General features: G+C 36.8%; 1 protein-coding gene across 18 annotated transcripts in view; it reads right to left on the reverse strand.

Moving 5' to 3' along the window:
- The window catches only part of PEAK1 (pseudopodium enriched atypical kinase 1), a 256,260-nt gene that overhangs the window by 24,263 nt on the left and 204,298 nt on the right, over positions 1–27,699 (reverse strand). For 17 of the 18 annotated variants that reach the window (XM_039856423.1, XM_039856428.1, XM_039856435.1 and 14 more), the window contains one exon: positions 15,789–15,973. In XM_039856423.1, coding sequence (XP_039712357.1) covers positions 15,789–15,973 — 185 coding nt within the window. Of the gene's footprint in view, positions 1–15,182; positions 15,451–15,788; positions 15,974–27,699 lie in introns of those variants that run through there. The other variant, XM_039856437.1, reaches the window with a different exon arrangement.

Genomic DNA, 27,699 nt, shown 5'->3' on the forward strand with positions numbered 1-27,699 from the left:
TGGAATTCATAAACTTGAAAAACTTTTGTGCTTCAAAGGTCAATTTCAAGAAAATGAAAAGACAATCTATAGAGTGGAAGAAAATATGTGCAAAGTATCTTCAGAATTTATAAATAATTCTTACTATAAAAAGGAATGAAATAATCCATTAAAAGTGGACAAAGGACTTGCATTAGACATTTTTCCAAAGAAGATACACAAATGGCCAATAAGCATACAGAAAAGATGTTCACCATTACTGATTAGGTAAATGTAAGTCAGAATCATGAGACCCCACCTCACATTCACTAAACTAGTTATAATCAAAAAGATGGACAAGTGTTGGTAAGTGAGGATATGAAGAAATTCAAACCTTCATACATTGCTAGTGAGAATCTAAAACTTGTATGCAAATGTTCATAGCAACATTATTCATAAGAGCCAAAAAGTGATAACAACCCAAATGTTCATCAACTAATGAATAAATTGTAGTATAGTCATAAAATGGAATAATAGCCATAAAGAGAAATGAAGTACTGGTATATGCTGCTACCAGTATGGACCTTGAAAACATTATGCTAAGGGAGAGAAGTCAGTCGCAAAAGACCACATATTATATGATTCCAATTATATGAAATGTTCAGAAATACATAAATTCAGAGACAGAGAATAGATTAGTGGTTGCCAGGGGCTTAGGGAAGATGAGGGAAAAAAACTGGAGAGTGACTGCTAGTGGGTTTCAGTTTAGGTTGATACAATGTTCTGGAATTAGATACTGGTGATGGTTGTAAAATTCTGTGAATACACTAAAACTCATTAAATTGCTACTTTACGCTCTATGTCTGTGCTCACATTGACCCTCTTCCAGGAATGGTTTCCCTCTCCTCTCATCTTTAAACATTCCATCTCTCAGGAGTGTTTCGTATACCACTTCCAAAAATTGACCTCTCCTTCCTTAGGACCTCAGATATATCCTGTGAACACTAAACACTTGACTTGTGTCCCTGTCTGATTTCCCTATAGTTTTGCTCATTGAGGGCAGAGATTATCTTCTCTTTATACTCAGAACACCAAGCAAAAAGTTTGGCTGAATGAAGGGGAATGAAGAAAAGGAAGGAAGGAAGGAAGGAAGGAAGGGAGGAAGGAAGGAAGGAAGGAAGGAAGGAAGGAAGGAAGGAAGGAAGGAAGGAAGGAAGGAAGAAGAAGGAAGGAAGGGAAGGAAGGAAGGAAGGGGGTGACAGAAAGGTGGGTGGGTGAAGGGAGGAGAGAGGAAAGGGAGGAGGGAAAAAAACTAGAAACATGAACCTATTCTTGCTCCTTCCAATGTGAGCCTTAGAGGGCTTTTATGGGGTGCCATTTTCTACTCAATTCTCCAAATTAGAACAAAAATAATCATGGACATGGAAGAAATGTAGGATTCAAAAAGTGTTTTTTTTTTTCTTTTCATTACCTCAGAACTGACAAGTGAGACAAGGTCAAGGTCTATCACTATCAGCAGCTCTTTATTGCTTATCAGAGGAGGTAGAAGAGAGCTGATCATGCCGCTTTCTACCACCTGTAGAATAAAGTCCAAACTCCTCAGCAAGTTGGTCAAGGCTCTCAGTCTTATCTACCAACATTTCTCATTAGACCCTCCCACACAAATCACTCACTTCCTGTTCAATATGATCCATATTTTTATTTTTACATCCCTGCCTTAGTAATGGTCTGTTCTAAGCCCAGTTCAAATGACCCTTTTCCACTGAAGCCCTCCCTACTCTCTACCCACCAACTCCAAATTGGGAGTGATCACTCCTTCCTCTGTATTCTCTTAGCACTTTTTGCTCTATTAGAGCATTTTTAGCCTTTTATAACATTTTTTAAAAAAACATTCTCTCAGAACCTGGTGTGGTGTGAGACACACAGCAAATATTAAGTAAATGGCTGCCATACTGAAGGACAGAGAGCAGAGATGGTCATCATTCCAAAATGAAAATAGATCGCCAAGGCAGCAAGGAAATAAAGACAATTAATGGTGGCTTCTCCTTCCCAACAGCGGGATAGGATCTCCTGGGAACTAAGGAGATTTCCACGTGGGAATCAGAAACTTTTGCATTCCAAATGATACGACGAGCATTCCACAGTCCATGCAAGTAGGTCAAGCCATTCTTCCAAGTCTAAAAGTGTTTCGTGTTGTTATTTTTTTCCCCCTCCCAAATGAATTCCAATGATCTGGGTCAGTGTTTTAAAAGCTTGGTATCTTAGCTGTTTTTATTTTAAACTTTTAATCCTGTACATTCCTCTCAAGCCTCTGGGACCAGACACTAAGTTCTGCTTTCAGCAGGCCTGATATAACATCACATACTCTACATTTTTGTGGCATACGAGCTCTCTAAAAAGAAAAATTAGACCGTTTTCTAAATCTTGCTTCGCTATAGACTAAAAAGAAGTTTTTCGGGACAAATATGTTTGACTAAACCTTCACTCAAACCTTACTTTCCTCTTTTTGAGCCTTCTTATACTCTCTTTACCTTCTCTTTGCTTAAGAATGTCTTCAGACTTACAGATAAGGCCCTATATGTTCTGAAACTCAAGCGATGAAAACTGGATTAAAAAGGAATAATTTAATGACTCAAATTCAAAGAAGCCAAAAGAGTGTTTGAAACATCTCAGAAGAAAAATGATTGATATGGGGCTCTTAAAATTTACAAGACTGGTGTAATAAACAGAAAGAAAATAATAAAAATATTACTTCTAAAGATCAACATTTTAAAGATGACTGCATATTGAAAAACTCAAAATAATAAATGCATTATTATAGAGGTCTACAGAGAGGCACTATCATTGAAAACACACTAGGGACAAAACAATGATCCATTTGGGTAGGATCAGTATGCTAATGAGTACGATTAGCTCTTTATTCTAGTAAGACAGGAATAGGCTTCTGGTCAGTCTCCCTGCCTCCATTCGTCCCATCGGTAGCTTCCAGAACGATCTTTTAAACATCCTGATCATGCCAATAAAGGGACATGGTCAGGATCATAGATCGATATTCTTCAGTGGGTTTCCATTTCCTTTGGGTAAAAGATACACTCGTTGTGATATATACACACCATTTATGATCTAGCCTTGCTTTTCCGCTCTTATTTCTCCCACTCTGCCCCCTTTCACTCTGCACTTAAACTACCCTGAATTAATTACTTGTAGTTAATTTTTCTATCAAGCTCCAGGCCTTTATACATACTCTTTACTTGGAATATTCTCCCTTGCTTGTCAAGCTGGCAAACAACTACTCTTCTTTCAAACTCTGCTCAAAACCTTAGTGACCCTCTCATAGATTCCTTTGGGCAGATATTTTCATTAAACCTTTAAATATCTGTATCACAAGCAACTACCACATGGGCTCCTAAGAGCCCAGCCCTATATCTGTCTTTCCCAAAGATCAGGAGTCCTTGAAGATTCAGTTCCTAGCCTGGTTCCCAGGAGATAGCTGGTATTCAAAAAAAAAAAAAAAAGTTTGCTCAATGAAAGCATTAAAGCCAAAATAAATGGAACATTAAAATTGCAATTTCAATCTTCATTCCTACTTTTCCCCTGGACTCAATATAAGTAATATAGATGAAATGGGAAGGGAGAAGACAAAAGAAGAGATGACCATCTCAAATTGAAAAATATGCGCTAGAGTTTATAAATATAGATGCCACTCACTACCATTATGCACCAGCCTTGTCAAGTGAGTAGGTCTCTCATTGGCTGAATTTAGTGCTCACTATATCATCTCTTGGCAGCAAGCATAAGCAGTTTAAGAGGATGGGTCCCAATCTACCTGGGCATTATTATTGTGCTGGGTCCCACCGCAGTCAAACATAAGCACCAACAGGCAAACTGCAGGGGATATCAACTTCATGCCAAATGATAAAACAAAACTGATCTCCAAAGACCACTTTTGGCTTAAACTCTAAAGAATGTCAGTAATGTAGCAGCTGACAGACTCAGTTTTTTTAAAGATCTCATTAGTGAAAACCTCTCTAAAACAGAATTATTTATTTGGGGGTAGGTTATTTGTGTAATTTGAAAACTGTACTCTGCCAACTAATTCCAGTATATGGGAAACTATTTTTAAATGTGAATGCAACTAATTTTAAAGATGAAGAAGACACAGTCTATGATTTATTTTTAAATAGAAATAATTACATTTTCGGAAGTACAACAATTGCTCAAATGTTCAAAGCTATCAATCTCAGTTTTTTAATCATCCAGATAATCTAAAAATGTACTAATTCTTTAATCTTTGGTTCAAAACATTAACTTCACATTGTATGGGATAATGTCTGGTCTCTAAAAGTTTCTCAATAATTATTTGTTAAGTAAAGGAACAAATGGTTAATGTATTCTTCAGCATGACTTTTTTTTTAAAAAAAGCTGCCATTTATGATGACATTATTCCATAATTACAACATCAAAGCCAACAATGTAATGACATTTTTTTTAAGTACATCTTAAAAAAGTAGTCCTTAAAATTTAACACTGACGACCAGTACACTGCCAAAGTTCTGGAGACAGAAGACTTTCGGTGTTTTCTTTCAGTGTTTAATGGGTGTAGCCTTAAGATGATCGAGGTAAAGATGAGAAATGTGGAGTTTCTTGTGGGCACATGTAGAAAGGAAACTGAGGCATGGCTTATACAATTCCATAATTTGGAAACCTCTGGATTAAATAAGCCTCATATTAGAAAAAAAAAAGTCAGCTGATTAATGGAACACATAAATTGGGACTTGAAATTTTCCTACTTGAATTTTGCTGAGGAGAGTTTGATTTCTCTAAACTGGGAATCTTAAAAAGTCAAATGCAAAAATAATTTTTGGCTCATTCATTCAAACATGTTTTTAGCCCTTACTGTGTGTTTTAGATAAGGTGTTAGGTTACTAGGGACACAGAAAGAGGAGCAAGCCAAAAATCTGTTGAGTAAAGGGAGACTTGATAGATCTTTCTAAAAAGCAATGTACAGAGTACTCAGTTACCAAGTGAGTCAAGGAGAGTATCGTCATCAACTTATTTCCAACAGAATAGAAGTCATTATGAGCTGATTTTAGCAGGCTGATAAACACGTGCCATATAAAAAATTAGCGATATTTCTTCTAGATATTTTGAGACAGACGTAAGAAATATGGGGAAAATATTGAAGGTCTGATTTTAAAAAAAGTTCTGTCACTTTGAGAAATCATTTTGGGTGGCAGATACTCTGCTAAATTCAGTGTGGGTTAGATTAAGGTATTATAGATGAGAATTTGTTCAGTGATTTCCTATCACCATCACCCAGAACGAAACCATCATTCTGTAAGGAGCAACCTTTTTAAGGAGTTGTCAAGTTGCATAAAGACCAGTATGATTTTTGTGCCCATAGAAGACAATACAAATCCCCCAATTAACCAATTCTTTAAAGCAGTGCAGCTCAACATAACGTTCTGTGATGATAAAAATATTCTATATCCACATGCCCAATACAGTAGCTACTAGCCACATATAGCTAATGAGCACTTGAAATGTTGCGAATGAGATTAAGAACTGAACTATTATTTATATTTTAATAATTTTAAATATAAACAACAAGATGTGGCTAGTGGTTGGTTATAAACCAATCATGTATAGGATACTGCAGCTCTAGAATCTCATAATTCAGTTATAAACAAAATCCAGTTTGCTTTACTTATGTTAAGAACAAGATAAAAGGCTTCTGAATTAACCCTGGAGAGTGATCTCTGAAGGTAAAAAAAGAAAAATGCATGCACATAAGTCAGTAGATTTTTGTGAGAATGGTTGAATCACAACAGCTCTTGTTATATCACAATAGAATAATGAGACTATCTCAAGGATAGAGGTCTAATGGGAGATTCTGAAGAGAGTAATCAAGGCATATGCCAGTTGAGGGTTTTTTCCTTTTAACTTAATAGCTTTCAGAACTATCTAATAAATGTGGGAACTACAAACAAATCCAAACCATGTCCCTTCCTTTGCTATAATTAGCAGACCTTGAGGGACTGGATCTGTCAGTTATTTTGCTATTATTTGTTCTCTCTCCTCTGGTTCTTGTTAGCCACCTTGGGGTCCTGTCCTGTATCATGTTTCACACCCTCAGTCAGTAGTTGTGCAGGAGGCCCACAACTTTTTGGATTTTTATTTTGTTTTTCCATTTGTTCAATGTATCTAATAAAAATTTTAAATTAGTTCCACTTTATTCTACATTTTATGGCTATTACAACAAACATATTTAAAGGAGAAAGCAGTAGTATATTTTGGGGGAGAAATACAGGAACTTCACAATTATTAAGCACTTCTATGTACCAGGTACTTCTTTTGCTATCAGTCCTACAAAGCTAAGGAATAATAAATAGATGACCCACAATCATGCAGGTAGGCAGTGACACTGCTGTCACATGAACCAAATTTGTCTGATCTCCCAAACCTATGCTTTTTTCCTACTATATTATACCTGCTTCCTAAACCCAATTTACAGAAATAAATTTCACAGTAAAAATGATGGTTACCCTTAACTTTCCTCCCTCAATTTCTTCCATTGGTCTATCCATCCTCTGCCTCATTTTTTAAAAAAAGAAAGAACATGGTGTTTATGGGATGGTTCTGGAATATTTAAAAGGATCTAAAGCTATTACATGAAGAGTTCTTTTTCCTTTTTTTTTTTAAGCTATCAGGGCTTTAAATCACAAGAAATTACCCAAAGGGATAGTTTAAAACATCATGCAAACTGTTTAAAGTATTAACAAATGTCAGTTCCAAATGCCACCTAAAATACTTGTTCCATTAGGGAAAATAACAAGACAAAACAAAACACCCCTCGGTTTGTAGAACTAATGGAGTCAACCCTATCTATTACTCACTTATTATTTTATTCACATAGTAAATCCTTTCCAATGAAGCAACTAACCATGTGTCATACACTATGGAGTCAAATACAGCCACTTAAGCACTTAAGGAAAACTAGGTAATATTTTATGAGCATCACATACTTGTAAAAGTAAAGTAATAGATAGAAAGAAAGCTATTTTCCTGGTGGAACATCTATAATGTAGTATTTTTGTACTCTGAGTAATCATAATCCTTTTTTTAAGTCTTTTTCGAAGTAGATAACTTAAAAAAAAAAGGGGGAGATAGCTGCAGTCCTTCAGTATTTTGCAATAATTTAGTAGTTACAATCATTACAGTTTAATGCTTAAGACTGACTAGGTTCCAACTTTGGTTCAGTCCTTACTGGTTCTGTGACCTTGAGCAAAGCACTCTGACTCACCTTACTCACTGAAAAATGGGGATAATAATTCCTAAGGTTATTGGGAGAATTTAAATGAGTTAAAATATGAAAGGCACTTGGAATAATCATGGAAGTAATGCTCTATTTTTTCTAACAATCTACATAACTGAGAAGACAATAAGATAAAATAATTAACTAATGTTGGCTAATGAATATTTTTAAAGAAGAGATGCCATAAGATACCATACAATCAACAAAAATTAGTATATATTTTACCAAGGACATTATGAAAGAAATTTTGGTCCAGAAAGAATGTCTGAAATGTAATTCCTGATATATTATGCTATCTGAGGGCATACAGTAAATAAACAACAAATTTTTCATCTTATAATGCCTCATAAAATGTAAAAGAATAGAAAAAGTTCAATAAGCTGCTTGACTATAAAATCTATTCCAACTGGAAAATGGTATCCAAGATCACTGCTTGGGTAAACTGTAATATGCTCTCCCCTACCCAAAAAAAATATAAATTTCTAAAACTTAGCATAGAAGTCTTTTCCTTACGTAATATATTTTCAACCGCATGTGGGTTGTTATGGTTGAGTTTCCCAAAAGGACATATTAGAGCATTTCTCTAACAGTGTTACCTCAACCTTCTGACCTTCCTAAGGACTCCTTTATTTCCAAGTACACTAGCTGATTTCAGAATGATTCTTCCTTACAATAACCTGATAGAAGAAAAAGACAAAAAAAAAAAAAAGAAGAGATGACAAACTAGATAGGAGAAAGCATTGATATTATATGCCAGTGGTTTCCAAACAGGTGTTAAGAGTTGGTCAGTGGTACCTAAGAATCTTGCTAGTGCTGTGCATACAGGAGTTCAGCTCATGCTACTCATTTCTCCTGACTTCATGGAAGAGTAGCACTGAGAAATCCTTATCTAGCTCCAAGCTCTGCATTTAGAAGGAAGGAAACTGTGTGACATTCAAAGGAAGGAGAAAAGTCAGAAGTCAGTGGCACTCATTCAATTTAGAAGAGTAAAGATGATTAGGAAAAAAGAATCTTTGCATAGGCAGGCACCTTAGAGGTAATTTAATTCAACTCTTTTTGCAGTGTAGGATTCTCCTTCACAGTATATCTGAGAGACAGCCTTTCAATCTCCGCATGAAGACCTTCAATAATTGGGATCTTACTTCCGTGAGTCTTCTAGCTACAAGCCAGAAATCTGGGTTATACCAAAGATTCTTCACATCATTCATATCCAGTTAGCTACTAAGCCTTACGTATTTTACCTCTTAAATATATCTTAAATCTGTCCACTCTTGCCCCTCTTAGTTGAGACCTCTCTTTTTCATACCTTTATGTGGTCTTGCAATAGTATCCAACTACTAGATTTCCTACTATCAAATACTTCACCTATAAAACATCCTCGCATGGCAAGCCCACAGAGTGGATATTCTAAAATATAAATCTAGGCACTTTCAGTCAAGATGGTGGATTAAGAAAATGCTTGCTCACCTCCTTCTGTTACTACATCAAAATTACAACTAAATTATAGAAAAATAACCTTTGAGAACCACCTGAAGACTAGATGGGAAAAAAGCTATAACTAAGGATATAAAGAAGACACATCAAGACCGGTAGAAGGGGAGGAGACACAAAATGGGCTGGTTCCACACCCATGAGTGGTAGTTAAGAATCAGGAGGGATATCTTGGCTGCACAAGTCTCTCCTGAGGAGCAAGGGGTCCAAGCGCCACACAGGGTTCCTTGTTCCGGAGCACTAGTGCCAGGAAGAGAGTCCCCACAACATCTGGCTATGAAAATCAGCATGAAATGCATCATAGTGAGATGGAGGGCTTCTGTAGTCTCAGCCTTCCTTTTAAAGGGCCTGAGCATAGACTCATTCATTCACAAACACTCACCCTAAGCTCCAGCAAAGAAACAACAGTTCAAAAAGCACCTAGGACATAAGGAGAGGAACTGAATTGGCTAGCTTCAGGGCGAGGACTAGAGGGACAACTCTCATTTCTGTCTCTAATAGATGTCCTGGCAGGCACCACTGTTCCTTTGTTGAGCCTTCCCTCCACCCAGCCTGCAGGTGCGGGCAGTGCCTAATCTAGAGTCTCTATCAATATGGCTAACATAGCTTGCATGACCCTGGTGATTCTCTGAGAACATGCACCACCCAATTCCCGCACAGGCCAGAACCTTTTTCAGTAGCTATTCTTTACAAGTGGTGGTCTTCAACTGCACTGTGGACTTCCCCCAAATCTCTCAAAGGTCCACAAACCCCAAACAAGTGTTGGCTGGCCTCGGTGCTCCCCCTACCTCTTTCTTAGCCACTCTAAGCCCGGCATCAGTGGCAGCCAGTCTCACTTTGCGACTTAGCCTCTCCGAGGTGCCTCCAAGCCCAACACAGTTGGCAACCATCTGCAGACCGCTTTGTAGCTCCAACCAGGTAGCTCCGCTGGCCTGCACCAGAGCCTTTCCCAAGAAGCCGTAGAATGATTACAGTAGGTGGCCAGCTTCAGACTACACCAGAGTAACACTCAACTAGCTCCACAAATGACACACACAAATAGTGGACTCAGCAAACACTGAAACTCTGTTGAAGCAAAATCCACTTGATGGGGTCAACCCTGCACAACAGCTCATATACTGAGTTACAGCCAGTCCTCATAGCCAGTCAGCCTGAGCATCAGTCTCACCCACTACGTGCCAACAGCAATCAAGGCTCAACTACAATAGGAGGGCAACACACAACCCACAGAAGAGAAATCCGTGGAGCACATGGCTTAGGTGACAGGGGAGACTGTGCCACTGGGCCCCACAAGACACCTGCCACATAAGGCCAATCTGCGAAGATTGGTAGATGAGGCATATATAATTAATACATGGATACAAACAAGGGAATCAGCCAAAACGAAGAAACAAAGAAACATGTCCTAAATGAAAGAACAGGATAAAACGCCAGAAAAATATCTAAATTAAATGGAGACAGTTCAAAACACTGGTTAAAAGGATGCTCAATGAACTTAGGGGAAGAGTAGATGAACTCAGTGACAAATTAAAAAGAGATAAGAAACATAAAAATGGAGATAGAAAACATAATGAAGAACCACTCAAAAATGAAGGGTATAATAACTGAAAAGAAGAATACATTAGAGGAAATCAACAGTAGGTTACATGAAGCAGAGGACCATATTAGTGATTTGGAAGACAAGTTGGTGGAAAACACCCAATCGGAACAACAACAAAAAGAATTTTAAAAAATTAAGATAGTGTAAGAGACATTTGGGACATTAAGCATAACATTCACATCATAGGGGTACCAGAAAAAGAGAGAGAGCAAGGGACTGAAAATCTATTTGAAGAAATAATGATGAAAAACTTCACTAACTGGGCAAAATAGACACACAAGTAGAGGAAGTGCAAAGAATCCCAAACAAGATGAACCCAAAGATGCTCACACAAGACACATCAAAATTAAAATTCCAAAGGTTAAAGACAGAGAGAGAATATTAAGAGCAGCAAGACAAAAGCAGTTGGTTACCTACAAGGGAGCTCCCATTAGGCTGTCAGCTGATTTCTCAACAGTAACTTTTATAGGACAAAAGGGATTGGCATAAAATTTATTCAAAGTGATGAAAAGTAAGGACCTACAACTAAGATTACTCTACCTAGCAAGGCTATCATTTTGAGAGATAAAGAGCTTCCCAGAAAAGGAAAAACAGAAGTTCATCTCCACCAAACCAGTATTATAAGAAATGTTAGAGAAGAAGGAGAGGAGAAACAGAAGGAGAAGAAGAGAAGGAAAAAGAAGGAAGAAAAAGGAGAGGGAGGAAGAAGAAAAATAAAAAAATATGAATAATAAAATGGCAATAACTACATACCTATCAATCATTACTTCAAAATGAATTAAATGCTCCAATCAAAAGAAAGGGTGGCTGAATAAATAAGAAAACAAGACCCATAAATATGCTGTCTACAAGATACTCCTTTCGGGTACTTTCGCAGACTGAAAGTAAAGGGATGGAAAAAGATATCTGATGCAAATGGAAATTTAAAAAAGCTTGGATAGCAATCATTATATCAGCCAAAATAGACTTTAAAACAAAGGCTAAAACAAGAGACAATGAAGAACATTTCAAAATGATAAAGGGATCAATCCAACAAGAGGATATAACCCTTGTGAAAATTTATGCACCCAACATAGGAGTACCTAAATATATAAAGCCAATATTGACTGGCATAAAGGGGGAAACGGATGGTAATACACTTAATTGTAGGGGACTTTAATGCTCCAATGACATTAATGGATAAATCATTCAGACAGAAAATCCAAAACGGAACAGCCTTAAATGACACATTAAATCAAATAAATTTAATTGAGATTTTTAGAACATTTCACCCCAAAGCAGCAGAATATACTCTTCTTAATTACACATGAAACATTTTCCAGGATAGACCACATGTTAGGCCAAAAAACAAGTCTCAATAAATATAAAAGATTAAAATCATATGAAGCATGTTCTCCAACCACAATGGTATAAAACTAGATATCAGTTACAAGAAGAAAACTGAAAACAAAACAAAACAAAACAAAACAAAACACAAACACATGGAGTCTAAACAACATGCTACTAAACAATGAAGGGGTTAACGAGATCAAGGAAGAAATCACCGGATACCATGAGACAAATGAAAATGAAAACACAAGAACCCCAAATCTATGGAACACAGTGAAAGCAGTTATAAGAGGGAAATTCATAGCAATATAGGCCTGTCTCAAGAAACAAGAATAATCTCAAATTAACAATCTATCCTTATACCTAAAGGAACTAGAAAAAGAACGAACAAAGCACAAAGTGAGTAGAAGGAAGGAAAAAATAAAGATCAGAGTGGAAATAAATAAAATAGTCTAAAGAAAACAATGAAAAAGATCAATGTAACCAAGAGCTAGTTCTATAAACTTTCAGCCAGATTCATCAAGAAAAAGAGAGCCCAAATAAATAAAATCAGAAACAAAAGTGAAGATGTGACAACTAACACCAGAGAAATAAAAAGGAATATAAGAAAATACTATGAATAATCATATGCCAAATAATTTGACAATCTGGAAGAAATGGATAAATTCTTAGAAACATGCAATCTTCCAAGAATGGGTAAAGAAGGAATAAGAGATCTGAATAGACTGGTAACTACTAATGAAATTGAATCAGTAATAAAAAAAAAAAAATCCCAACAAACAAAAGTCCTGGAACAGATGGCTTCATAAATGAATTTTATCAAACATTCAAAGAATTAACACATACACTTCTCAAACTATTCCAAAAAACTGAAGAGAAGGGAAGGCTCCCAAGTTCATGTTATGAGGTAAGCATTACCCTGATTCCAAAACCAGAGATATTACAAAAAAAAAAATTACAGGCTATTATCCCTGATGAACATAGATGCAAAATTCTCAACAAAATATTAGCAACCGAATTCAGTGATACATTAAAAATATCATATGCCATGATCAAGTAGGATATATTAACGGGATGCAAAAATGGTTCAATATTTACAAATCAATTAATGTGATACACCACATAGACAAAATGAAGGATAAAAAATCATATAATCAAATCAATAGGTGCAGAAAAAACATCTGACAATATTCAGCATCTGTTTATGATAAAACTCTCAGCAATGTGGGAATACAAGGAACATACCTCAAGGGCCATATATGACAAACTCACAGCTAACAACATACTCAGTGGTGAAAAGCTAAAATCGCTTTCTTTAAGATCAGGAACAAGACAAGAATGTCCACTTTCACCAGTTCTATTCAATATAGTACTGGAAATCCTAGTCATAGCAATCAGACAAGAAAAAATAAAAGGTATCCAAATTGGGAAGGAAGAAGTAAAACTGTCATTATTTGCAGATAAAATGACACTATACAGAAAGTGACCCTAAAGAGTCCACCAAAACACTATTAGAACTAATAAATGAATTCAGTCAGTAGGGGACACAAAATTAATATTCAGAAACTGGTTATATTTTTAAGAGAATTTAAAAAAGCAATCCCATTAAATAGAAAAGAAAAAAATCCATTTATAATTGCATAAAAAGATACCTAGAAATAAATTTAACCAAGGAGGTTAAACAGTTTAATTGATAAATTATAAGACAATGAAAAAAGAAATTGAAGAAGATAAAAATAAACATAAGCATACACTATGCTCATGGATAGGGAGAACTGACATTGTTAAAATGTCCATATCACTCAAGGCAATCAATGTACAGATTCAGTGCTATCCCTATCAAAATACCAACGGCTTTTTCACAGAGCTAAAACAAATAATCTTAACATGTATATGGAATCTCAAAAGACCTTGAATAGCCAAAGCAATCTTGAGAAAAAAGAACAAGGTTGGAGGTCTCATGCTACCTGATTTCAAACTATACTACAAGGTTATATAGTGCAAAACAACATGGTACCGCCATAAAAATAGACACAGATCAATGGAACAGAATAGAGTCCAGAAACAAACCCACACTTATATGGTCAACTAATTTATGACAAAGGAGGCAAGAATATACAATTGGGTAAAGATAGTCTCTTCAATAATGGTGTTGGGAAAACTGGACAGATAGATGCAAAGAAATGAAACTAAACCACTTTCTCATACCATATACATAAATAAACTCAAAATGGATTAAAGACTTAAAGATTTAAATATTAAGACTTGAAACCATCAAACTCCTAGAAGAAAACAGGCAATAAGCTCTTTGACATTGGTCTTAGCAATTTTTTTGGATATGTCTCCTAGGGCAAAGACATCAAAAGCAGAAATAAAGAAATGGGACTATATCAAACTAAAAACTTTTTGCACAGTAAAGGAAACCATCAACAAAACAAAAAGCTTATTGAATGGGAAAAGATATTCTCCAATGAAACATCCGATAAGGCGTTAATATCCTAAGTAATATAAAGAACTCATACAACTTACCACCAAATGGCAAATAATCTGATTAAAAAATGGGCAGAGACTTGAATTTCTCCAAAGAAGACATACAGATGGCAAACAGACACATGAAAAGATACTCAACGTCACTAATTATCAGAGAAATGCAAATTAAAACCATGATGAGATTTCACCCTACACCTGTCATAATGGCTATTTTCAATAAATCAACCAACACAAAGATTGGCGAAGATGTGGAGAAATGGGAACCCTTGTACACTGTTGGTGGAATTGTAAATGAGTACAACCACTATGGAGAACACTGTGCAGGTTCTGCAAAAAATTAAAAACAGAATTACCATATGATTTAGCAATTCTACTTTTGGCTATTTATCTGAAGAAATCCAAACCAGTAATTGGAAGAGCTATATGCATCCCTATGTTCATTGCGGCATTATTTACAGTAGCCAAGATACAAAAGCAACCTAATGTCCATCGACAGACAAATGGATAAAGAAGTGGTACATATATACAATGGAATATTACTTGGCCATAAAAAAAGAATGAAATCTTGCCATTTGTGACAACATAAATGGACCTAGAGGGTATTATGCTAAGTGAAACAAGTTGGTCAGAGAAAGTCAAATATCATATGATTTCACTTATATGTGGAATCTAAAGAACAAACAAAACAGAAACAGACTCATAAATACAGAGAACAAACTGATGTTGCCAGATGGTTTGGGGGCCTGGGAGAAAAAGGTAAGAGGAATTAAGAAGTAGAAATTGGCAGTTACAAAACAGTCATGGAATGTAAAGGAAATATAGTCACTAATATTGTAATAACTAACTATGTATGATGTAAAGTAGGTACTAGACTTACTGGCAGGAATCACTCAGTAAGTCATATAAATGTCTAACCATTATGCTGTACACCTGAAACTAATATAATATTGAACATCGACTCTAATTGAAAATAAAATAAAATACAAATCTAATTATGTGATTCCTCTGCTTAAAACCCTTTGATGGTTCACTATCACAAAAGCAAAAAGTCTAAGGTTATAGCCTGAAATGCATGATCTCGTCTAACTCTTCAGTTCACATTTCAGCCACATTGAATGGCTGTGGTATCTACCTGCACCAAGATGTTTAGCATCTCCATGTTTTTGCTCCTGTTGTTACCTCTGGTTAGAATACTCTTCCTTCCCTCTTCAGCCAGCTAAATCACTTCAGGAATTATCTACAGGATGGCATCTTTTGACACCCTCACCTATGTAATATAAAAAATATTCCATGTGTATCTCTGTCAGTGCATTCATCATATTTACTGAAATCATCAACAAGATCATCTTTTTCCCTCGAGGTGAGTCCCTCATGGCAGTGACCACGTAAGACCTTTAGCACATGGAACAGGACTCATGGTAGCAGGTGTTGAATGCATGCCTAGTAAACACCAGGACTTTTTTTGATATGAGTTAAATTTATAATTCCATTGTTCAACTTTTGCTCCATGGAGCAATAAGAATCATCTCTCCAGCAAAATATAGCATTTGGCTAGTTCATGAAAAGGTAAAGTTTAAACACCACTTATATGACATTTGCACTTACCTAAGTTGCTGTATGTTGCACTACAGGGATTTATGTCCATTGAATCTGAAATGTCTTCTTTCTCCTCTTCCCTTTCCAATTCAGGTAGGGGTAATGATGATGTGCAGCCCCTGCCATCTTCTTTCACAACAACAGTTCTGGGGTCCCAAGGAGAAAAATCCTCCGTCACTTCATGGGTCACATGACTAAAACAAAGCAGACCACTGTTAGACTGGCATTCAAAGGTCTTGCTAAAATTTAGATTTATGGAAGGCATATACTTGCCATAAATGTAAATAACTGGCCCTTCAGTCACAGCTATGGGTCATAAGCCCCAACATGCTTGTCTGAATATAACACAGTCCTTCATGAAGGCTGATACTTCTATTTATCAAGAATTCAGTTTGATAGAAGAGGTATGGTAGGCACAGAGGGAAGCCTGAGAATAACAGGTAAGGAGTGGAACTTTTTTTTTAAGGTAGGAGGTGGTGATGGTGGTGGTAGAGGGATTGAATGCTTAACTGGTTAAAGACAAATATAATCAAGTATTTAATGAAGTATTTAGCATATTTACTACACTACAGTTCTATTATACTAGGATAAATATCAAATACTTTACTATATAGTATTTATTTAGTATATAGTATTTTACATACTAAAGTATTAAAATATTTAGTAAAGGATCAGGAATAAAGTTGAAATTAGACTATCTACTTTATTTTACTTTACAACATGCTTAATATTGTATTATGCTTACTGTAAATATATTACAACCCAGATATATCCCAAAATGTTAACAGTGATTTTGTAATTTGGGGGTTACAAGTGATTTTTTAAAAATTAGTTTCAAGTATACAGTACATTGGTTAGACATTTATATCGTTTATAAAACGATCCCCCTAATTGCTCCTTCTCTCCTCTGGTTTTCCACCTAGCTAATATATTAATGCTAACTACGTTCTCTATGCCGTGCTGAAATTAGACTACTTAAACAAGGAAGCTAAGCAATTGTCTTAGCAGATAAACTGAGGCCAGGAAAGTCTTGTTGCCAAGATTGTGTTCCCAATCTTGTTTCACTTCTCTGCCTGCTCACCCTGCCTGAACTGTTAATTTCTGTTGCTATAAATTACAAGAGAATAGAATGGTCATTAAATATTGGTGGAGAAAACTGGCTTAGAAAATCTCATTGGTCAATGAAATAAATTCAAAATCAGGCATCTTTAATGGTCCACTGAAAGTGTTCCTGGACTGTCACACACTCATCTGCTCTTCTTCCTGTTTTTAATTTAATTTTTTTTTAATGGGTAAAGAGACAGAAAGAAAAGAAATATATCCTATTGCATATTATTTCTGGGTTTGCAACTGGCAATGAGTCATGGTGATATTTACAAGTTTCTTTGAAAGAGGTACTCTGTTTAATCATGTGTCATCAGAACATATACCACCTGAGGATTTGAGGAAGTAGATCTGAAGGAAGAGTAGCTTCTTATCAATCTTTCATTATTGAAATTGTTCAGGGACATTTCTGTTCAAATGTGCCTAAGCAGAAAAATAAGCCTTGTAGTCTGCTGAATGTACAACTTCAAAATGTTTTTGAAAGCTGGTAGAGCCAGGGTCTCTCTATACTGAGAGTGAGCAATGAGCTGGAGGTTACATCATGGGATGTGGCTCTTGGGGAGAATGCTGAGGTGGGCAGGAATCACCCCACTGGCAGCCAAGAGGGTGGGTTTATGTAAAGGAGGCCTCAGACAGTAAAGCACGCTGCCTCTTCTTAATGGGCTGCCCTTAGTTCATCAACCCCAAATTGGAGCTCCACTTCCAATCGTTAGCAAAGATGAAGCAAAGTGACACTTATAAAACACTCTCAGACACCACTTAGTGTCAAGACTGTAGATCACTGAGTACTTATCAATATGCTTCAGGAGAGGGAAAATGTTCTTTGTTGGCAAAAGTTAATATAAGCCATTTCTGATTTCAAAGCAATAAACATAAAGTGATTTAAAAATATCAGCCTCCCTTGAGAAGAAAAACGTTAAGCCTCCAAACCATTCTCTTCTTACTCTAGACTCAACTTGAGAGGTTTCTATAAAGCTGTTTTTAGGCTCTTAACATCTGCAGCCTTGCTCTTGCTTATTCTCTTTCTTCCCCTAAGCTCCTCATTATTACTAAAAGAAAGCTCTCATTTCCATTTGTCAAAAAGGACTGCTGATGGTTGGTTCAGAAACCATGACTCTACCTTCACTTATCTGATTTTCTCCTAGGAAATGAGCTATTATCAATGAGTCTCAACTATTGTGAAAACCACAGTTAGAGTTGTTGCTATTAAATCTGTGAGGAATTTCCTGGCCTGTTTCTACATACATGAATCACAGCTCTGTGCTGTTAGGAGCTTCTCAAACCAAAGTATGAATGCTAAAAAGCAAGAAATATTAATGACTCACCTACTGTAACCGCTCATACAATTCCCCATTAAAGGAGATTCTACACAGCCTTCTGGAATCTGTTAACTATGTTCTGAAGCTCGGATGAACCACAGTCCCACTGAGTTCTGGAGGACTACATACTGCGCAAGATATAAGTGGCTCCAATTCTACACTTTAATATCACCCTCTGCACCTTGACCTTTACCTTAGGGGTTTGGTCTGGGAAATGTGCCAATTACCTTCGGGGAGCTAAGCAAAGTGAAAGCTAGTTTTATTAACTCTTTGAGGACCAGGGCAGTATAACCTACACAAAAATCAGTTTTTATAAGCACATTTTAAATAAGTGTACTAGCATATTAAATCATAAATTAAAATAACTCAACCATAAACAATTTTGCAAGGAGAGCTGATGAAAGGAAAATCATATGGATTTGCAAATGGATGCTAAGATGTTTAATCTGCATTTATAGTGACAGCAGTATCTAAAAAGGAAGAATTTTAAAAAATGCATCAGTGATATGTCATGTCATATCTTGATGCTTGAGGGGAGAATAGCTCTTTATATGATTGAAATGGCAAAATAGAGGCAGGGAAAAGGAGAAGTTTTGAGAGTTCAAGCATAGATGTGGTAACGTTGTAACTAAAAATGAAAAAGAATCAAGAACAGCATTAGAGAAGGTTGACTCTATGTATAAACAGACAAACCATTCTGAAAGGAAGTAAATTTTAGTTAGTTTACCTTAGACATATTAATTTTATAAGGGAATATAATTTTTGACCATTGATTTATTTTTTGTTTCATGTTTAGTTTTATAATCAAAATACCTCCTCTCAAATAATAAAATAAGTTTCCCAGTTCAAGTTTTATCTCCTAACGAAGTGGTTCACCACTCGCATTTCATTGGGAAGTGTTTAATATAATGGAGAAAACACCAAAATGGGAATCAGAGAACTCAGGTTCCGTTCCCCTATTACTTTGACTTTCTACAACTAGATGACAGCATCATGTAGGAAATAATGGAGAAAATGAAAAATTTCCCCCATTTCATCTATGAGACAGAGAGTAAAAAAAAAAAATCCTTTAAAATAAAATCAGAAGAAATCTACTAGAATTTCTGATACACTATATCTTAGCATGCATCTTGAAATAGCAAATAACAATGAGAGTAATAATTTTTTTCAGGGTAATTATAATTTGATAGCTATTACTATAAAACATAACTGTTAACTGATAAATGGCCCACAAAGAGGAAGTTATGGCTTTTCTATTTATATATTGAGATAATTCCTAGTTCTATAATGTAATGTAGAATGCTTGCAATAACTATTGCATTGACATGTTGGTCCTTGATAGGTTCGGCCAAACCCTGACAGCCTGCTCTTATCCTGGACCCTCAGCGTTCATTCTGCTTTCATATGGGAAGACATAACAAGTTTGTCTTTACCTCAAACTCTTCCACAAACTTTTCATTAATGACTAGTTTTTAATTAAGATTTGGTTTATCTGACCTGACATGTAAAAAAACAAATCACATGATAATCTCCACAAACAGATCTCATTTTCTGAACATGGAGAATGAACTTAAGGTGTTCATAGGAAACAGTACCAGTTTCAGTTATTTCTGTTATATAAATGAATCCCTTGGTAAGGTGTATCTCATCAGTCTGCAATATTTATACATAATTCAAAACTGCAGAAGCAATCTCCTAAGGGAAGCTCATCTGGCTTACCCAGGTGGTAGGATTAATTATTACAGCATCAAATAAAAGAATCCACCCCCCACCACCCCTGGAAAATTCATTCAAAGCAGATTTTTGTAAGAATTCAATCAAATGTCTAAATGTACATTTTTAAAAGGCAAATCAGATTCCACATTAGGTGAGAGTAAATGCCTTAGGTACCCTAGTATTTCCACAATTTCAGTTCAACTTTATCTTCAAATTCAACTACGTTCATTCAGCTTCGGAAGGGACAGTAAATGAAATCAGGCTTCTATAGAGACCATCTGCCTCTTGTGGCAAATGATACTCTACATTTCTATTTGCCAGTTCTCTTCAGAAGCTACATTATCTCTAGTTGCCCAAGACAGACAATAAACAAATGTGTGATTTTTAAAACTTCCTTTTATACCTTTTCTGATCAAAGCACATCAGAAACAGCATTTCATGGTTTTGTTACTGGTTTCTAAAGCTGATTTCTGGGATTACTGAGGATGACGGACCTTTGCAGAAATGGGATGTGCACAAATACGTAAGGAAGAAAGTTCAAAGTTATCAAATCTCACATCTTTAATCTACTAGAAGGGGAAAAACTCCATTCCTTTCTGTCTCTCTAACCCCCTACCAAAAGTGAAATTTCTTAATCCTATCTTAGTTTCCAGCTCATGAACTTGATTTTGCTACATTTTCCAATTACTGACATTCTCAGGTAGAAAAGTGTTCTGTCCATGGATCACTATTTTAGTGTCTCCAATTTTCCACTAAGGCCTTCTGTAGTCTCTGTAGTCTTCTGTAGAAATGTGAAGAAAACTTCACATTTCTATCCCTGAGATTAACTTTTAACCGAAATCTGATGAGTTCTTGCTAATATGTCTAACATAGTCTGATAAAGCAAAGGTAGCTCTTACTGGTGTGGATGAAGTGGCTAGATCTTGGGATGAGGAAGGTCTTGAATAGACTCTAATTTTCAGACACTGTAGTTTCACTTTTTCTTTTTTAACAGATGTGAATAGCAAATTAAAAGTGGCTTCAAGACGGATTCCGGTCAAGATAGTGGCTAGGTAAAAGCAGAGTTTGCCTCCTTCCACGACTGCATTAAAATTACAACCAAATTATAAAACAAACAACTTGGAGAACCACCTGAAGTCCAGCTGATCATAACACATACATCTGAGGTTATAAAGAAAAAGCCACATCAAGTCTGGTAGGAGGGGCAGAGACATGAAGCAGGTAGGTCTGACACACACATGTGGCAGTTGAGCAGCAGGAAAGCATGGCTGCAGAGCTCTTGGCTGCCACAAGGAACAAGGGGCCCTAGCCCCAACAGGGGCTTTCTAGCCCGGGGTTCCAGTCCTGGGAAGAGGAGTTCCCACAAAAACCTCACTGTAAAAACCAGTGGGGACTCTGGCCATCTGGGTAAAACAGAAAAAAAATCTGAAAACCCAAACATTCCGGTAAAAGGGCCGGCACACTGACTCACTTGCTCTTAGACACCCCATGCTCCGTTGGAGAGTCAGCAGCTCAGGAGGCACAAGACGCATACATGGAAAGACTGAGTTCTGGGGCACTGGGGCAAGGGCTAGAGGGACAGTTGTCATTGCTCCTTGGTTCAGCCCCTCTCCAGGGCAGTCTACGGGTGGGTGCCATCTTGCTTGTGTTGAACCCTTCCCCTGCTAATTCTGAAGCTGCATGGGTCAGGTGAGATCGCCCTCCTCTACTCCATGTCTCCCTGGGACCCTGCCCCACCGAGCCCACAAATTGCTGAGGTGGCCTGTTGCCTGGAAGCCAGCCTCATCGTATGGCTTTTTTGGGCCACATATTTATTGGCAGGCAGCAGCTCTCAGCTCATGTGGTCCACACACAAACCGCACATTTTGGGGAAGACTTTTGGTGGCAAGTCATTGGTGCTAGTCCAAGATGTAATATCTTTTGGGTGGATCACGGGGGTCTGAGGGACTGAGGAGGACAGTGGCTGGCTTTGCTGCAATCTGAGACTTTCATAGGAAGCTGCAGATTCAGCACTGGCATGAAACCTGACTGCATTGGCAGGGTGAAATTCCATCACTTTACCCCAGTGACTCCCTGGGTTGTCACCCCTCCCAACTTGCACACCATTCAAAGGCTCTTCCAGCTGCAGAGTTATATGAGCAGTTGGCAGGCAGCCTCAGGCACTGAAGTGCATAGGTCCTTTTGCTAAGCCATCCCAGGCTGGGTACTGGGGGTAACTGACCTCAGCTCCCAGCGTGGTCTCACTCACTTCCAGATCTAGCACAGGCAGAAACCATTCACAGAGTGCTTTGTAGCTCCTACCAGGTAGCCCCAAAGGCAGTAGCTGACTTTGGCCTACACTGGAGCACCTCCCAACGGGTCACAGAACCAACACATCCAAAGACTGGCATCAGACCACAGGTGCACCATCTGATTGCTCCATAAGCGGCACACCAGGTGGTCTCATCAGGTACATGAGACTGCTGGGGTGAATCCCACTCCATGAGGGCTCATACCATGTGGGTGTGGCCAGTCCTCACAGTCAGTCAGCTCGAGAGTCAATCCCATCCACTGACACACTAACAGCAATCAAGGCTTAGCTACAATAGGAGAACATACACAACCACACAAGGAACATGCCCAGAGCCCCTGGCACAGGTGATCAGGAAAACTGCACCACTGGGCCACACAGGACACCTACTACATAAGGCCACCTAGCCAAGGCTGGGAGATGTAACAAATCTTTCTTATACATAAAAACAAACATAGAGAGGCAACTAAAATGAGAAAACAAAGAAACATGCCGTGAATAAAAAAATGAGAAAACTCCAGGAAAAAAACTAAACAAAATGGAGGCAAGCAACCTACCAGAGACAGCATTCAAAACACTGGTCATGATGATGCTCAATGAAATTAGTGAAAGAATAGATGATCTCAGTGAGGAATTCAACAAAGAGACAGTAGGTATAAAAAAGGACAAAGAAACCATAAAGAACCAGTCAGAAATAAAGAATACAATAAGCAAAATGAAGACTACACTAGAAGGAATCAACAGTAGATTAGATGAAGTAGAGGATGAATCAGTGAGTTGGAAGACAAGGTAGCAGAAAACGCCCTATTGGAACAGCAAAAAGAAAAAAGAATTTAAAAAATGAGGAAAGTTTAAGGGACCTCTGGAACAACATCAAATGTACCAACATCCGCATCATTGGGGTACCAGAAGGAGAGAGAGAGAGCAAGAGATTGAGAACCTATTTGAAGAAATAATGACAGAAAACTTCCCTAACCTGGCAAAGGAAATAGATATACAAGTCCAGGAAGTGCAGAGTCCCAAACAAGAGGAACTCAAACAGACCCATACCAAAACACATCCTCATTAAAATGCCAAAGGCTGGAGACTAAGACAGAATTGTTACTTACAAGGGTACCCCCCATAATAATGTCAGCTGACTTTTCAACAGAAACTTAGTAGGCCAGAAAGGACTGGCACAAAATATTCAAAGTAATGAAAAACAAGAACCTACGACCAAGACTACTCTACTCAGCAAGGCTATCAACTAAAATTGAAGTGATAAAGATCCTTCCAGACAGAAAAAGTTAAAGGAATTCATCACCGACAAGCCAGATTATAAGAAATGTTAAGGGGACTTCTGTAAAAAGAAGGGGGGAAAGGCCCTGTAAATATGAATAATACAATGTACCTATCAATAATTGCTTTAAATGTAAGTGGATTAAATGCTCCAATCAAAAGACATAGGGTAGTTCAATGGAAAAGGAAATAAGGTCCATACGTAAGCTGTCTACAAGAGACCCACCTCAGACCAAATGACACACACAGACTGAAAATAAAGGGATGGAAAAAGATATTTCATACAAATGGAAATGAAAGAAAAGGCTGGGGTAGCAATACTTACACAAGCCAAAATACTTTAAAACAAAGGCTATAATAAGAGACAAAGAAGGGCATTACATAATGGTAAAGAGATCAATACAACAAGAGGACATAACCTAAGGCAACATATATGTACCCAACATAGGAGCACCTATATATAAAGCGATTATTGACTGACATAAAGGGACAGATTGACAGTAATACACTCATAATAGGAGACTTTAACATCCCATTGACACCAATGGACAGATTTTCCAGACAGAAATTCAATAAGGAACAGCAGCCTTAAGTGAAACACTAGAGTAGATGAATTTAATTGATATTTTCAAAAAGTTTCACCCCAAAGCAGAATATACATTCTTCTCAAGTGCACATGGAACATTTTTCAGGACAGACCACATGTTAGGCCAAAATACAAGTCTCAATAAATTTAAGAAGACAGAAATCATATCAATGGTTTAAAACTAGAAATCAACTATAAGAAAAAAATCTAGAAAATACACAAACACATGGAGGCTAAACAATATGCTACTAAACAATGAATGTGTTGAAAAAGACATCAAAGAAGAAATTTAAAGATACCTAGAGGCAAACAAAAACGAAAACACAAAGACTCAAAATCTACTGGATACAGCGAAAGCAGTCCTAAGAGGGAAATTCATAGCAATACAGGCCTACCTCAAGAAACAAGAAAAATAAACAATCTAATCTCACACTAAAAAGTGCTAGAAAAAGAACAGAAAAAAAAAGTCAGTAAAAGGAAATAATAAAGATCAAAGCAGAAATAAATGAAATAGAGTTTAGAAAAATACAAAAGATCAATGAAACCAAGAGCTGATTCTTTGAAAAGATAAATGAGATTGATAAATCTTTAACTAGACTCATCAGGAGAAAAAGAGAGAGGACCCAAATAAAAAAAATCAGAAATGATAAAAGAGAAGTAACTATGGACTCCACAGCAATACAAAGGATCATAAGAAAATACTGCGAGCAATTACACGCCAACAAATTGGACAATCTGGAAGAAATGGATATATTCCTAAAAACATACAATCTTCCAAGACTGAGTCAAGAAGAAACAAAATCTGAACCAACCGATTATCACTATGAATCAGTAGTCAAAAAACTTCCAAAAAAACAAAAGTCCTAGACCAGAAAGCCTCATAGGTAAATTTTACCAAACATTCAAAGAATTATTAACATCTATCCTCAAACTACTGCAAAAAATTCAAGAGGAGAGAAGGCTCCCAATCTCATTTTATGGAGTTACCATTACCTTGATTCCAAAACCAGACAATTGGGCAGATACATGCAAAAAAATAAAACTGAACCACCTTCTTATACCATATACAAGAATAAACTCAAAATGGATTAAAGACTTAAATGTAAGACCCAAAACCATAAAACTTCTAGAAGAAAACATAGGCAGTAAACTTTCTGATAATGTTATTAGTAGTTTCTTTTCAGATATATCTCCTCAGGCAAGAGAAAAAAAAAGAAAAAATAAACAAATGGGACTACAACAAACTAAAAAGTTTTTGCACAGAGAAGGAAACCATCAACAAAACAAAAAGACAACCTACTGAATGGGAGCAGATATTTGACTATGATACATTTGACAGGGGTTAATATCCAAAATTTATGAAGAACTCAACAACAACAAAAAAACAAACAACCCAATTTAAAAATGGGCAGAAGACCTGAATAGGTATTTCTCCAAAGAGGACATACAGATGGCCAACAGAAATGAAAAGATGTTCAAGGTCACTAATCATCAGAGAAATGCAAATTAAAAGCACGATGAGCTATCACCTCACACCTGTCAGATTGGCTATTATCAATAAATCAAAAAACAACAAATGTTGGCAAAGATGTGGAGAAAAGGGAACTCTCGTACATTGTTGGTGAGATTGCAAACTGGTACAGCCACTCTGGAACAGTTTGAATGCTCCTATAAAAATTAAAAATAGAACTACCATTTGACCCAGTAATTGTATTTCTGGGTATATTTATCCAAAGAAAACCAAAACACTAGTTTGTAAAGATCTATGCAACTCTATGATCATGGCAGTGCTATTTACAATAACCAGGATATGGAAACTACCTAAGTGCCCATCAATACACGATTGGATAATACAATGAAATATCACTCAGCTATTAAAAAAAATCTTACCATTTGCAATATGGATGGTGCTAGAGGGTATGATGCAGAGTGAAATTAGTAGGATGAGAAAGATAAATATCATATGTATAATTTCTTGAAAGGCAAAATATCAGAATAAAATGCCCACAGGTCTCTCTAATAGGACTAACCTAGGAAGGATATGAAACAGCCTTATTTGGGTCCTGGACTTTTTCTGTATCTCCAGAAACAGTAGAGAGCACAGCACTACAGTTTTTTTCCAATTTCCTCTTATCTCCCTCAACTGCCTGTTTGCCTTTTGAGTCAGAGGAGAGAAATGCTGAGAGATGATCATGTACACTAACTCTCCAAAATCACTGCGGGCTCAGTGAGGGAATATATGTAGGGAGGTAATGGAAACTGCTTTGAATCTACTCTTACTCAACACTGCACAATCTGCACACTTTTCCATTTAATTCACAAAAACACCTCAGGAGGTAGATTTTACAGATGGGGAAACTGAGATTGAAACAAGTGAAATAAATTGCCTAAGTACCCCGGGTACTTAGGTAGAGAGTCAGGATCTGAATTTGACACTATCCAGCTCTAATATCTGTGTTCTTTCCACTCTACCAGTACCATACGGCAAGCTTGGTGTATCGTAAACACTCAACAATAAATGCTTAATTATGAAGATGAAGTTAAGGTGCTTTGAAAAGCATAAAGCTATTATGATTACAGATGTGTTCTATTCTTGAAAAATTCTAAACAAAAGTTACAAAAGGATTTATCTAAATAGGAGCTGCTCTAGTATAGAAAGACTGTGTTTATAGATCTCTGGCTTCCTGATAGTCACCACCACCACCTCTACATTTGCTGAGTACTAGGTACTGTGCTTAAATATACATCTCCTAACAATAACATTCCAAGTAAGGTTTGTCATTCTCATAATAGCAAATAACAATAGCAACCAAAATTTACATAGTGCTTAATATATGCCTGTTCTAAGCCAAGTTTCTCAAAAGTGGCACTATTGACATTTTGGACCAAAATGTCAATTCTGTGCTGTGGAGAGCTGTCCTATGTATAGTAGGATCACACTAGCACCTCTTGCCTCCATCTAGTAGGTGTTAGAATGACTCCTTTTGCTTCTCCCCTAGTTGTGACACCAGTCTGTCTCCACTGTGTCAAAAATGCCCTGAGAAGCAAAATTCCTCCCCAATATCCTACTTTCTAAACTCTCTATATAAATTCTTTCAAGTCTTATAACAACCTAACAGGCAGGTTATTATCTCTCTTTTACAAAGTAAAAAATATAGTCATTTGCCTCTTGTAACACAGCTAGTAACTGATGGAACCAAGATTCAAACCCAGCAATTCAGCTCTAGTCAGTGCTCCATTCTGCCCGTTTATAGATGAAGAAACTCAGAAGAAGCAAAGTTCAAATAACTTACTTGTCCAAGAGCTAATAAGTGATGAAAGCAGGACTTAAATCCAGGTCTGAGTGACTTCAAAGTCTATGTTCTAAAATATTAGGCCAATTATTATCAGACTTCAATGTGCCTAAAAATTACTTTGGGAGCTTGTTAAAAATGCAGATTTGTGGCTCTTACCTTCAGGGATTGATTTTACAGGTCTGGGGTATGACCCAGGAATCTGCATTTATACAAACATCCCAGGTGATTCTGATGCAGTTGGTCCCAAGACCACACTCTGAGAAACTATTTTTCACTACCCCATCATCCCATCCCAAAAAGAACAGAATGATAAGTATAAAAGGAGCAAGGT

Source organism: Pteropus medius, unplaced genomic scaffold (assembly GCF_902729225.1).
Source record: "Pteropus medius unplaced genomic scaffold, Ma_sr-lr_union100, whole genome shotgun sequence".
NCBI lineage: Eukaryota > Metazoa > Chordata > Mammalia > Chiroptera > Pteropodidae > Pteropus > Pteropus medius.